We start from the raw sequence: 12,748 nt of genomic DNA, 5'->3' as shown, positions 1-12,748 counted from the left end.
CAACCAACCCGGGATGCTTTGATGCTGCAAAAAAGGGGGCGCCCTCGATGGTTACCAGGGCAACCATCAAAAACATACACACACACACACGCGCATGTCACCAACGGGGCGCGCGCAAAAAGCCCACGGAAGGGTGACATGCAAGCGAGCCCAAAATTTGAATATAATACCATCATTGTTTCGCACGGTGACCGCACGACCGGTCACGACGACACCACCGAGGAGATTACGGGTTTTTTTGAGCCACCTCTCGGCCATTTTTACAAACACGCTGAAGGCGTCCCAGGATGAAAAGGAAAGAAACAATGTGCACCACCCTGTGTGGGTGTTGGAGCCACATCACGCCTGATTTGGGGAACCGACGAACGGCGTCTCACTTCACCACCGGACCACCACCACCACCACCACCGGTACCACCGCCCAACAGCCGGCGAATCCAGCGCCGCAGATGCACTTGCCACTGCATACGCGACTGCGAGTGTTGCTAGTCGAGCGAGGACGGACTGCCCGGGCCGCCCATGATGTACGAGCCGGGGCTGTGCGAAACGTAACCGTCCAGATCGAGCGAACCGTCGCCCTTGTCCGAGTCGATGATTTTGCCCTCCTGCTTCATCATCATCCGGCGCCATTTTGCGCGTGCGTTCTGGAACCAAACCTGGAATTGGGAGTGTGCAGGAAACAGAAAGAAGAAAAAAAACAAGACACCCAGAAAAGGGGGGGATTTGATCAGTGTTGGTGCGATACTGGAATTTTCTCGAGACAGCGTGTGAGAGAGAGCGAGCACGAGAAAGAGGGAAAGTGAAAGATGTCCCGGAACTCACCTGCAACACGCGCTTTGGCAGGCCCGTCTTTTGGGACAGCTGCTTGAGGTCCTTCGCGTCCGGGTTGTGGTTGATGGCGAAGTAGGACTTCATCGTGCGAAGCTGGTGGTGTTTGAAGGACGTTCGCATCCGTTTGGCTCGCGATGATGAACCCAACCCCCGGCTGAAGCCCAGATCGAGATATTCGGTGTTTAGGTCTGTTGGTAGAAAAAAAAAGAGACAAAAACACACGCAGAAAAGATTAGGTGAATGATTTCTCTAAATTTTGAAGCAACTCCAGGCCAACCCAGCACGTCGGTAGATGTAAAGGTTAGGTGTGGTTTCTTCGCTGTGGCTTGACCATTGGCCATCTAAAACCCCCACAAGGCACGTCTTTCATCCGTTCGGACGCCATAAAACGGACGCACGGACGTGGTTTCAAGCGAGACAGGAAGCTGGATGCTGCGATCCAAACCAACCCTTGAAGGTTGCTCGGAACGGGCTCCCTCTTTCCCGCCCGGAGGCCAAGGTAAACCGGGGCACCAAGCGAAGTACCTAATAATCGTAAAACAAAAACCCCCCGATGTCTTTATCGGCGACATCTCACCGGCCGAGAACGTCCTCGAGCGGTGGAGAAATGTCTGACCGTCGTGAACGTTTCTCGGAAGCCGGAAAAAACGAAAGAGAGAGATAGAGAGAAAAGATGCTGGTTGAGGGGTGGTGAGTGACAAAAAAAACCAAACGGGGACATCAAATCTCACCCGAAGGTCGTCAAAAAGCCACCAAACTCCTCCCGAGTGACGCAAGTGCGCCCTAACGAGAAGGCAACAACAGGTGAAACTTACGCAGCAACAAGTGAAGTAAGACCTTCACCAAGGGGGTCTTAATGAGAGAAAGAGAGCCCCACAAAACGGCCCATGTAAGAAGCCTGCGTGCACGTAAAGAAAACTCCCCTTTACCGATGAATGTTTACAACGCGCGTTACTCGTAAAACATTCGCCCAAGCCCGAGGGCGATCGAGGTTCTAGGCGGTTGTTCCCACGCTTCGGTAGGGTCTTTTCGTGGGGTTGGTTTCCCCTCCCCCCCCTCCCTCTCTTCTTCTAGCTGGTGTTTGTTTAGCAAACCCGTCCTTAAAATTGGGTTCACTTTTTCACCCACCAACTTTCGTTTTTGGAGGCAGCCCGCTCGACTCGAGCAAACACGGGGCTAACTTCATGTTGCGCAAAAACCCGGAGCCCTTTTGTTGGGTATCAACATCGTACGCACGGTGAGTGGGTGGATGCGATCGAAACACGCCTTAGCCACTTCCACGGTAGCTCCACCATCCCTTTAGACCGTCTAGCGTCAGCCGTCGTCTCAGACAAATTACAGACCGATCAACCGAACCAACCGATCGAGACTATTAGAATTATACCACGCGCATTTTTGCGCTCGAATCAGACCGCTTCTCTCTCTCTCTTTCTCTCTCGCTCACTCTTTTTTCCTCCTCCTCCTCATTCCAACCAGTAGCCATTTCGAACCTGGCTCTGAAGGGCAGAGATGAAGGAAACCCCGGGCACTGAGGGCGCATAATGACCGGGTTCGAGTGGCCCTTCTTGGCTCTAGTTCTGACGCCCGGCTCGCCATCAGACAATGATACTGTTTTTCGGTGGCGGCGATTGCGTTGGTCAGGGCGATTTTTCCTCGTGGCACATGCTGCTGTGCTCGGATTGATTCAAAGCCCCCGCACCGTCCTTCTCCACACGATCGTGGCTTCCTTTTGCAAACCCCTTTTGCTGATCATCACCCCCAGCGCCGTCCGTTGGCGCCTTGAGATGTCAAATCAATAGAAACGAGGAGGAAGAAGGTGGCGAGGAGGTAGGGTGAAGAAGAAAAAACAACACAATGACGGACCATGGCCACGGAAACGGAAAAAAGGCCGCAGCCGACAACATCCACCACCGGAGGGCGTACTTTGGAAGCCGACGTTATGAGCTTCTGTTTTTTATCGAAGGCCCCCTCGGGTGCTTCGATGGGTAGGTTTATGTTTCTTTCGGGGGCCTTTAGAAGAGCAAGGGAAGCGGTCAGAAAATAAGAAAAAAGGGAAAGAACATCAACAGAAGGTGCGTAATTAAAGCTTGAACGCATGGCCTGCAGAGGGCTTGGAACGCTTCCCGCCAAAAAAGCGATCCGTTGTGTGGGTGGAGAAAATTAGATCAATGTTCCTCGCGGTCAAGAGGCAGATCCTTTTTTCAAGCACCAGCAGGCAGTTTAAAAGGCTGCTTGAAGGTTGATAATAAAGCCGCTAGCAACGTGGCCGATCGATAGCGCCATCATCAACGGGCGAGTTCGTCGAGCAAAAGCAAAGATCGCCAGCTCAGAAATGTCTTCCGGCAAGATGTCTTCCGGCGCTGAGAAGGAGGAGCTCGCTGATTAAACAAAAGAAAAAACACACACACACAGGCGGTTTCAAAACCGGTTCGTCATCGGTGGCGGCGGCAGCGAGTAACACGGTTACCCGATTCCCGATTCGATGCACCCATCCAAAGTGTATCCCTTCAGTCAGTCAGTCGCTGGCCGAATGCAAACACCCCGCAGTAGTTTATGGAGTCCGCGTTGAGTCCACGATCCCCGAAGGGACCTCAGTGGAGTCGTTAATCATTACGAAAAACAATGGACCAGACCCCTTTTTTGTGCCATCAATACCGGCCCGATTGTCGATTTGAACAACCTGTTTTTCTCGTGGGCTTCCTTCTTTTTCAACCCCTCCAGAAACAGGATATGCACCCGCAAGGGTTGTGCTTTGAGCAGCCGCCCCGGGGGCAGTTGTTGGCGGTGCAAACATTAAACATTGACACACACACACACACACACACACACAAACCCTCCACCGGAGACTGCTCGCCGATGGACGCGATGGAGATGCGCAAACAGACCGTTTGGGGAGTTTTTCCTTTTTTCTCTCGCTCTCTTGGGCTTTCTCGTGCTCGCAGCACCGCAAACAGGTTCAAAAGCCGGCGTCCGGCGAGTCCTTGGAACCAATCGAAATCGAAATCCTTTTGTGCCCGGCCGACCAGCGTCTGGGTAAACTGTTGAAGGTAGTTATTAACATGTTTAGCGCCGACCCGCCAATCGGTGGTGCGCAGATCATAAAGGGGATCGTAAAGCCGCGCGCACATAACAATAAAAAAAAAAAAGACGGAGTAGATTTTATAGAACGCTCTTGCCCGCGGGCATGTAGGTTGAAATTGAACCGCGGGACGCGATTTAGTGTCCGTTTGGTGGCGAAGAAGCAGCGGAATTTTTGGCCACAAAAGTTTGTAACCGCTAGTGGCAGTTCGGCAGATCGTGACCTGATCGTAAAGCGAACGTTAAATAAATATGTAATATCTTTTTTTAAAAGCACCTTTTGGAGTGGAAAATCGTCCCCTTAAACATCACGCAGGATCACGCTCGATCGCGAGATGGCGTTATCAGTACGTGAAATCCTTTTTCTTTTCCCACCAGCCGCCGTAAGGTTATGAAATGGCCGCCACGATAAGCCCTTAACCGTTCTCCGGTACGGCTCCGAGACTCATAAAGCGATAAATTAATCTATCTTGATGCTGGCGTTGTGTTTTCTCTCTCTCTCTCTCTCTCTTCCTTATTTCCACCCGAAAATCGATGGCCAGCGAGGATCACGGTCGGATCACGTTACAGCTCAATATCACTCGGGCCGCGCGATTAGAAGCCAACCAAAGCGACACAATATAGAGCACACGCACACGATCATCCCAAAAAACGCCGGTCGTCCGCTCGAAATCCAGGTCATCCCGGTTCCCGGGGAGTTTTTCCGTGCGCGCTGGGAAAGCAACTGGTGCGATCATAAATTAACCCGCACGCCAGTAATCCAATCCGACCGTCTAGCACCACCAGATGACGACAAACGGGCCCTCGGGGGCAGATGGAACAGGGCTCGAAAACACGCACAAAAACAAAAAAAAAGAGAGAGAGCCATCCGATAAGAATCTCGCCCTCGGTCCTTCGAACCGGTCGATAGGTCATCTTACCGGGCGTGCGTTCTCAACCACGGGAGGCTCACCCGAACCGGGCGCTTTTATTGAACCAGCGACCTTTTACAATCTCCAGCTTTATGATATGTTTATTAACTTTTCGACTTCTTTACGGCCTTTATGAGCGGGGAGCGATGTGCGCTGACGGGGCGCACTCGCAGGGAGAGACAGTGCTTGGTTTTGCCGCGGGAGCATCTTCCAACGGAAGGGCCATATAATCGAGAGGAGCACACACACACACACACACAAAACGCTCCTAACCCCGGGGATGGAAAAGGTGCGACCTCGAGAAGCGAGAGACGGCCTTGCTTTGGAACCCTTCATGCCGGCAGGTCGCATTTGTCTACGATTTTCATCGCGCGCGTTGTTGCGAGCGAACGAGTGCTAATAGAGATAAGAGAAGGTCTGCCCCGAAAGCCGCCGGAAAACGCCCTGGCAGAAGGTTCCTCGGTTTCCCGGAACTGGGTAGAAGTAAAACAACACGTTTGAAACACACACACACAAAAACCGGGCCTCTTCCCATCCCGGTAGCCGGGTCGGGTCCTAATTCCTACCGAGATGATCTCTAATAGACATCACAAACAAAAGCGTCGTTGCGTGATTTCCACCCTCCGATAGGGGATGGTTAGAACCGTGCTCGAGGATTCTCGGAAAGCAAAGTTCCTCGTCCCAACACACGGAAGCCATTTCCGGGACATCTCGCAGCGATCGAAAGCGATCTCCCGGAGGGCCGGAAACCGACAGCGTGCGTCCTTCGAAACCCATCAAATCACGCCCAATTAAGCTACCGGTGGCTCCCTCATTATGGTGGAGGGCCTTTTCATTCTCCCGTCGCCCCCACGAAAGGAACACCCCTGGAGCTGGAGCTTTCGAGGAAGATCTCGACATGCAAACGGCGCCCAACGAAACACCGAAACCGATCGTTCGTAAATTGTGCATCATTAGCACACGAAACATGGCGCTTTGTTGAAGAAGCTCGAAGGGCTTCTTAGGACCGTGGGTGCCAGGAAATCGACCTTAAATAATACCATCACGCACGCGCGTCCGCAAGCGATCTAGTTTCCGAGTTCTAATATAACGCCCCTCTTCTGGGCGTTTTTCGAAAGCCTTTCGGTGACCGCTATCGCAGCAACCGAATCGGCGCACATTAATCATGCCCATGTGAATTTGCTACGGCGCGTTCCGCTCGAATGCGCTCGCTTTTTCCCTGGTCAGCCGATCCTGCCCGGCAACAACATTCCTCAACATGACCTGTCACTCCAGAGCTCGAGAAACACCACATACGAACCGACCACCGACCACCGGGATATCTGCCTGCATCGGTGAGCTGTTTTTTGCGAAATTATAATCGCAAACAATAACCACTATCCAGCGCGACCCAGAGAGAGAGAGGGATCCTATGCGCGGGAACATCGCAAACGCATAAAGCAATATCTGGCGAAAACGAACCGGGGAGCAGATTAAAAGCCACAGACCCTTCCCGTTTGGTGACCCCTCGTGTGGGTCGTCCCGTTTTCGCGGTAGCAAAAGCTCACCGAAGCAATTACAACGATAGCCATCGGTGAGCCGGCGGTGGGGTTTTGCGAAACGGGAAGGCGGCTTTTCTTGTCTCCTTCTGTCTTTTTTATTGCACGCGCGCGATCGTGAGTGCATGAAACAAAAAAAAAGGAAAAACAAAACACGCAAAGAGAACGCTTCTCGGGCGTATCAGCACCGTTCATCACGTCGCACACAAACGTTACATACTAAATATTTATTTATTTCTGTCACCCCGGCGCCCCGTCACTGCCACGGTGGCAGGGTGGATGAATTGGGAAGGGAGGGAGTGGAGAATTCCCTCCACCCACCACCCTGGGGAAGAGATCCTTCGAAGAGCGTCATAAATTTCCACCGAACCAGGCGTAAGGGAAGGCGTGCGAACAGCCACACGGTCGCCGCTCTAGACTCGGGCTCGGTGGCTTATCTCGTGCTAAACCCAGCCGCAGTTGGAAGGCAACCCTCGGAGGAGGAAAATAAAGAACAACCCCCGGGGCCACACACACACATACACACGCACGCGATCACTGGAAATGAGCTCCTAGGAGTGATGGCGTGGAGTCGAAACCAACCGACATGCAACTGCGTGGCCCACCGCGTGGAACAACTGTATTACAAACTGCTCTAGTGTCTACCGCAACCACGACCGCAACCCGGGAACCTACTCTCTAAACCGCCCCTATGCTGTTGTGGAAGCTGATCATAAATTCATAACTCAGCCTTTGAATGTTGCTTGTGCCTTCTTCGCGTGCGCGCGTTTTTTGTTTTTTGTTTTTCGTTTTGCGAAATTCAAACGTACGCGATCGTTATCAAACAATGTAACATGCGTGCGCGCGTGTGTGTGTGCGTGTGATTGAATGAGTTCAACAACCGACCCGATAGCGACACTTACCGAGACTAGCCGTCATGGCTTCGATGTCTTTGGGCTTCCGCTTCCGGGGGCGTCCTTTTTGGCGCGGTTGCTGTGGCAGCCCCGTGACACCGTGCGGTGGGTAGTAGGTGGCGGGGTTCAGCTTTCCACCACCCCCACTCGCGGTCGAATCACTCGGACTGAGGGGTGCCCCCGGGGAGGTCCCGTACGGGCCCTGATAAGGACACCCGGGCATAGGCATCCCGGTCAGTGGTGTTGTGGCCGCATCCAACGGCAGTTCGATGTGTGATCTGGAAGAAGCGTTAAGCAGGGTTAGACGTCGGTTAGGAGGGGGGGGGGGAACATTCGAGGCCCAAGGGTCAGGTGCACTTACCGGCAGAAGACGGCCGAATCCCGTATCGTATAGTGGTCGCCCTTCGTGAGTGGGGTGTTGCAGACGGCGCAGGAAAAGCAGCGTATGTGGAAGACCAGGTGCCGGGCGCGCATCACCAGCTCGGAGGAACTAATCGACGCCAGGCACTTGGAGCACCGCCGCGACCCGAATACCCTGTGGAAAGAGGAGGAAAAAAAAATGACATTTATTAACCGTGCCGTATCGGGGAGGTCGGCGCTTTTCCGGCTCACGTTTGCCGGTTGATCATTAATCTTTGCTTTAAGCAGGTTTTCCCGAACGAGCGGGACTCGTATTACGCGCCTCGCCAACAAGTGTCCTTTGCGTTTCGGGCGTGGAGTGAGAGCCCACCGGCGTTGAGGTCGAAGCAGCAGTTCCTGGAATTCCCGACGGCACTGTCAAGCGCCAGAACCCAACAGCAACAAAACAAGAAAAGATGAACCGTTCCAGTTCGGTGGAAAAACGGAACGTTCGAAATTTATGTCGTGGGCGGGTACAGACGGCGTTTTTCCGCTGCGCCCCGACCGGAGGCTTTTGCTTCTTGTTTTCCTTTCCTTTTCCTTATCTTCTTTTCTCTATCATTTGCCTACGAGGGCGCGCGAGAACGCGATCACATTGCGATCATCGATGCGCGACCGGGTCGCCTTGTCGTGCGCACGGATCCAGAACTAAAGCCACGTCGTCGTCGTCGTCATCGGCGGCAGGAGGTGAGTTATGGATGTCGCTCGGGCGGGGAAAAAATTCATGGGCGGTGAATTTTTTGGGTGCCTTACAGTTCCGTTTAAGCCCCAGAAAGATGGCGCCTGCATCACGTGCAGGAAACCATCGGAGTGACAAAAGGGAACGAATTGAGAATGGGACAATTTATGGATTTCCGTAGTTTTTTTGTCCCCTTTCTGTTAAACTGCATTGGCTCATTTTCTCATGATTAACGATAATGATAATGCAGGAGTATAACAGTTGTCTCACATCGAGCTGTTATACTAATCTAGTATGCGGCGCGTTTACTACCTGTCACCTGATTTGACATTTGCGTTCGTTTACACACGCCACTCGGAGGGTTTTCGCTTACAAAACCCAAGCCAACTAACCGTTACGTGCCCGCCAACAACCAGCCTTACCTGCCCATTCGAAAAAAGGACACTTCACCAGCAATCACGTACCATAAAGTCAACCCACAACCAGCGGACACCATCGCGCAAGGTGCGTAACCGTCCTCTGGACGTTCTCCGGACGTCCACCTCTCGGAGCAGACGGCACCCCGAAAGCGGGCCCGCTCGCCGCTGGATGCCGCGTTTTTACGAGGGAAATTTTATTCCAAAGTTTATGTTTTCCTGAGCCCACGACGCCAACGGGCAACGTTAACGCAGGTTCCCTCCCAACCACACCGCTAGGCTGACGGACATGGCCCCGCGGGTGCCCAGTCACGCCGGGGAAGCTGATTTTATGATCTTATGATTTAATCTATATTCCTATAAAATTGCCCACCATGCAGCCCGCCCGCTTGGGGTCCGCGGCATCGTGCACCTGCAGTGCGAGCAGTGAGGTGTATTCCTACTGCTGCTCCGGCCGCAGATCGCAACGCTATATGCACATTCCTTCCGTGCGAGGTTCTGATCTGATGACTCCGCGACATGGTGCAGGTTTCGCAGCTCAACAAGCGCAGCGAAGGCGCAGGCACACAAAATGGTGCCTCGCGAAGCTGGAGGCTGCAGGTTGACTAACGGCGCTAAATTGCCGAGCACCTCCGGGGGGAGGTAAAGAAAAGGCCAACCCGGGGCTGGGCCGGGGGCGAGATATTCATAAATAGAGACATAAAATATTGGGTTTTACTGTTATCGCTCGCTGGCTCTTTAGCAGGCTTATATGGGGTACTTAATGTTTTGTTTGTGGATCGTAAAAATTTCAATAATATCGCATCCAACGCAACTCCCTCCTCCCTTTGGGAGGGATTGCGAAGGAAAGAAGTAGGAGACAGAGTGATATCGGGAGAAAGAGAGAAAGAGAGAGGGAGAGAGAGAACGGAAAAAAACTTCGCAACTCAAGAACGGCGGCCCAAATCAGGGACCCCAATCGGTTTGTGAGTTGCGATGAGGAGAAGGTAACATTTAAAAAAAAAAAACGGACACACACATACACACATACACACACACATACGGGGGAATATCCGAAGGTGCCGTACGCGTAAATGTTGATCCTAAATTTATCCATCACCTGCTGAGCTGGGCATTCGTTTACGATACGCCGTTCCCGCCGTTCCCTGTCTCTTCACCCTTTAACCCCTCCCACCCCCACCCCCCACACTCCTCCCCCCTCTCATCCAACTCGAACAGGCTCCCGCGGATGCGTCAACGACTTTGGGGACAAGCGAACGGCGTGCGAATACGTCGCCCGGGTCCATAACTCATAACTTGCGGTCCCCATCGCGGAATTCGATCCGCTCGGCAGCTTCCTGCCAGGCAGCGCGCGGCAACCCCCCCTACAGCGCCGGTTCGCTGGGAAACCCGACCTGATGGCTAACAAATTTCCTAATTTACGACCCCACTCGGGCTGCTCGGGGAGCTGTTGAGAGCGGGCGAGCGCTGGCTAAAGGGCGCAAAGAAGCGCCAAAAGGCCGGGAAACCTCAAGTCGCAAACGGTCACGCGATCATGACGACAAAAGGCAGCCGGGCGATATCGGTCTAGCGTTTGCGATCGCAGGGATCACCGGGGACACGGTTCATTCATAAATCTGCCAGCCGTGGGGCTTGGTCTGGTTTGGCCTCGTTAATTCATGGGTGAGAAAAACCACCCCGGCTAGACGCGTGTGACAGCATCTGACACGTTTGGGGAAGTCTATTTTCAATAATTTTGTCGTTTTTTTTTCTTCATTCTGTCCTCTTCATCGTCTGATCATCGTGCGATTATCCGAGCGGGTCATCAATTATTATGCACAATTGACGTTCAAAAACCTACAGTGGGCACAAAATTACCCTCACGAATCGATTTTCAACGGTTGTCTGTTAAAAAAAAGCAAGCAAGTACAGCAAAAGTGCATCTTTTCAAACGGGCTCCGAATGCTCCATGGGGGACAATTAACATGGGTTTTTTTAATAGGCACCGCACCGAATGGCGGCTTGTTGATTTTTCCCCCACGGGTTCTAGTTCCGGTGGTTAAATTCTAGCACGCCCCGCTCAAACATGTCTCGTTCAATTGCGATCTTCGAAATCTCGGAAAGCAACTCACCGCTGCGTTGCTACCATGTTTGGAGTACGATCTGTTTGCCTAACGAATTCCCACCTCGGCTTGAAACAACGTTTGTTAACGCGTCTCATTTCGACTTCCAGACCAGCTTGGGAAGATAAAATGGCCCACGCTGATTCACCGATCGCCGCCCCCCGATGGCGATCATTCTGCCTTTTGGGAGCTTCTCGAAGGTAACAGGTTCTTTTTTGATCCCGTCAGTTGAGTTCTCTGCTCGTTCAGGACGCTTTCGTTCCTTTCCGACACGCTCAGCACAACCTCCACAAATGTTGCTCTCGTTTTTCTTTGCTTTACACCCGCCATCAATCGTACGGAAGGTGATAATCCGCCGGTTCGACTGACAGCACGATAAAGCAAGATCCTCGTTGCCAGCTGCAGGCTTCCCACAACACACGGAAAGCCTCCCGGAAAGCCTCATACCTCTACTGAATAACGATAGTGTGAGCGCGAGCCTGGATGAGCTTCGCGCGGTTTATCGCCACCGATAGAACCAGGAAAAACGTCGTCCAACTCTCGGGCTCGAATCCCCGCGTGCGTATATTAAGTTTGACACTTTATCGATAGCTCCCAGCAGCGAAGGCACGCACGCAAAAGTACAACAAGCGGGAGGAGGGTTATAAATTGGTCCGTGTCGGAAAAAATTAATTGACCCACTTAGCACCCGCGTTGGGGTTTTCGCGGGAGATCTCCTCGCGGTCTGTTTCGGGATCCGGGACCTTGTGCAGATGCAAACCGCACGGTTCCTAACAGAGCCATTTACTTTCCCAAACCCCTGAAAAAAAAACAGAAACTTGGAGGAAGAAAAAAACGGCCCCGATGCCACCAACGAGCAGGCGCAAGTTCCAGAACGCGGCCACGAAAAACTACCCCCGAAACGGGAAGCAAAATGAAGCTAACAAGCAAATGGACAGCGGAGAAGAGAGAGAGAGAGAGAGACAGAGAGAGAGAAAGAGAAAAAAAACACACACATCCCCACCGGGAATGGTCCTCACTGGAAGCCATTTCTCGTTTTCGTTCTTATCTTTATTAAAAGCTCAGCATACAAATGAGTAGTATCGCGCTGTCCTCGTATATTTTTCGACCAAAGCGATTGCTCCGGATCTGCTCTCGACAAGAGGCAAGCCTTTTTTTTTGTTGTCTTTGGCCGGCCACTCACATAGCGTAAGGAAAAACGAAACTTCCTTCAGGGGGTTTTGGACCAGCGCGACACCTTCCGCGTGTGGAAACCTCGAACGATGGGGGTACGCGATTTTTTGTTTGTTCTACTCTCTTTATCCCTTTTTTCACCATCATCCCACCCGCATTCCTCTCTCTCTCTCACTCTCTCTCGCTTTCTCACCTCCACCTCGTTCGTCGATCTTATTCAAATTTTTCAAATATTCATAAATTACCCGTTGATTAAATAAAATTAACATTTAATTTACATAATTTTTCAATTTTCAACTCTTTTCTGCCGCGGCCACTTGTGCCAGTGTTTTGTTTACGTATTTGTTTGTTTTTTTTCTTTTTCTCTCTCTTATTCTTTCGGGGGAGTCATTCCCTGCCTTCCTTCGTGTCTCTCTCTCTCTCCCACGTGATCGGACGCGATCGCTCCATTCAAGGTGGCAACCGACGCGGTCTGCTATAGCTCTGGAGCACTGTTTTTTCCTTTTCCATTTTTTTGTATGTATGTTTGTTTTTTTTTGTAACCCCAACCCCAGGCACCCGTGTGCACCCGTTTCATGCTGTTTTGACTAGCGCGCGCGTTGTACGCGACGGAAACCTGTCAAAATCGTTCTCGTTTCTCGGGCGCGTGAGGTTGAAGCAGTCTCGGGAGCAGCAAAGTTGCCTCCAAAACCGGCAAGATTAATCGTCTCGCGGTCAGAAATCTACCGC

The 12,748-nt window shown here is 52.2% G+C and overlaps 1 protein-coding gene across 1 annotated transcript in view; it reads right to left on the bottom strand.

The window, feature by feature from the left end:
• Positions 1 to 484: 484 nt before the first annotated feature.
• The window catches only part of LOC128727476 (protein apterous-like), a 53,470-nt gene continuing 41,206 nt past the window's right edge, over positions 485 to 12,748 (bottom strand). The window contains exons 5-8 of the mRNA XM_053821391.1: positions 7,612 to 7,785; positions 7,260 to 7,528; positions 822 to 1,018; positions 485 to 655 (exon numbers count right to left, since the gene is read on the bottom strand). Coding sequence (XP_053677366.1) covers positions 485 to 655; positions 822 to 1,018; positions 7,260 to 7,528; positions 7,612 to 7,785 — 811 coding nt within the window. The remainder of the gene's footprint in view (positions 656 to 821; positions 1,019 to 7,259; positions 7,529 to 7,611; positions 7,786 to 12,748) is intronic.

Source organism: Anopheles nili, chromosome 3 (assembly GCF_943737925.1).
Source record: "Anopheles nili chromosome 3, idAnoNiliSN_F5_01, whole genome shotgun sequence".
Taxonomy (NCBI): domain Eukaryota; kingdom Metazoa; phylum Arthropoda; class Insecta; order Diptera; family Culicidae; genus Anopheles; species Anopheles nili.
Note: the sequence above shows the minus strand (reverse complement) of the source record. Positions and strands in the feature narration are given on the sequence as shown.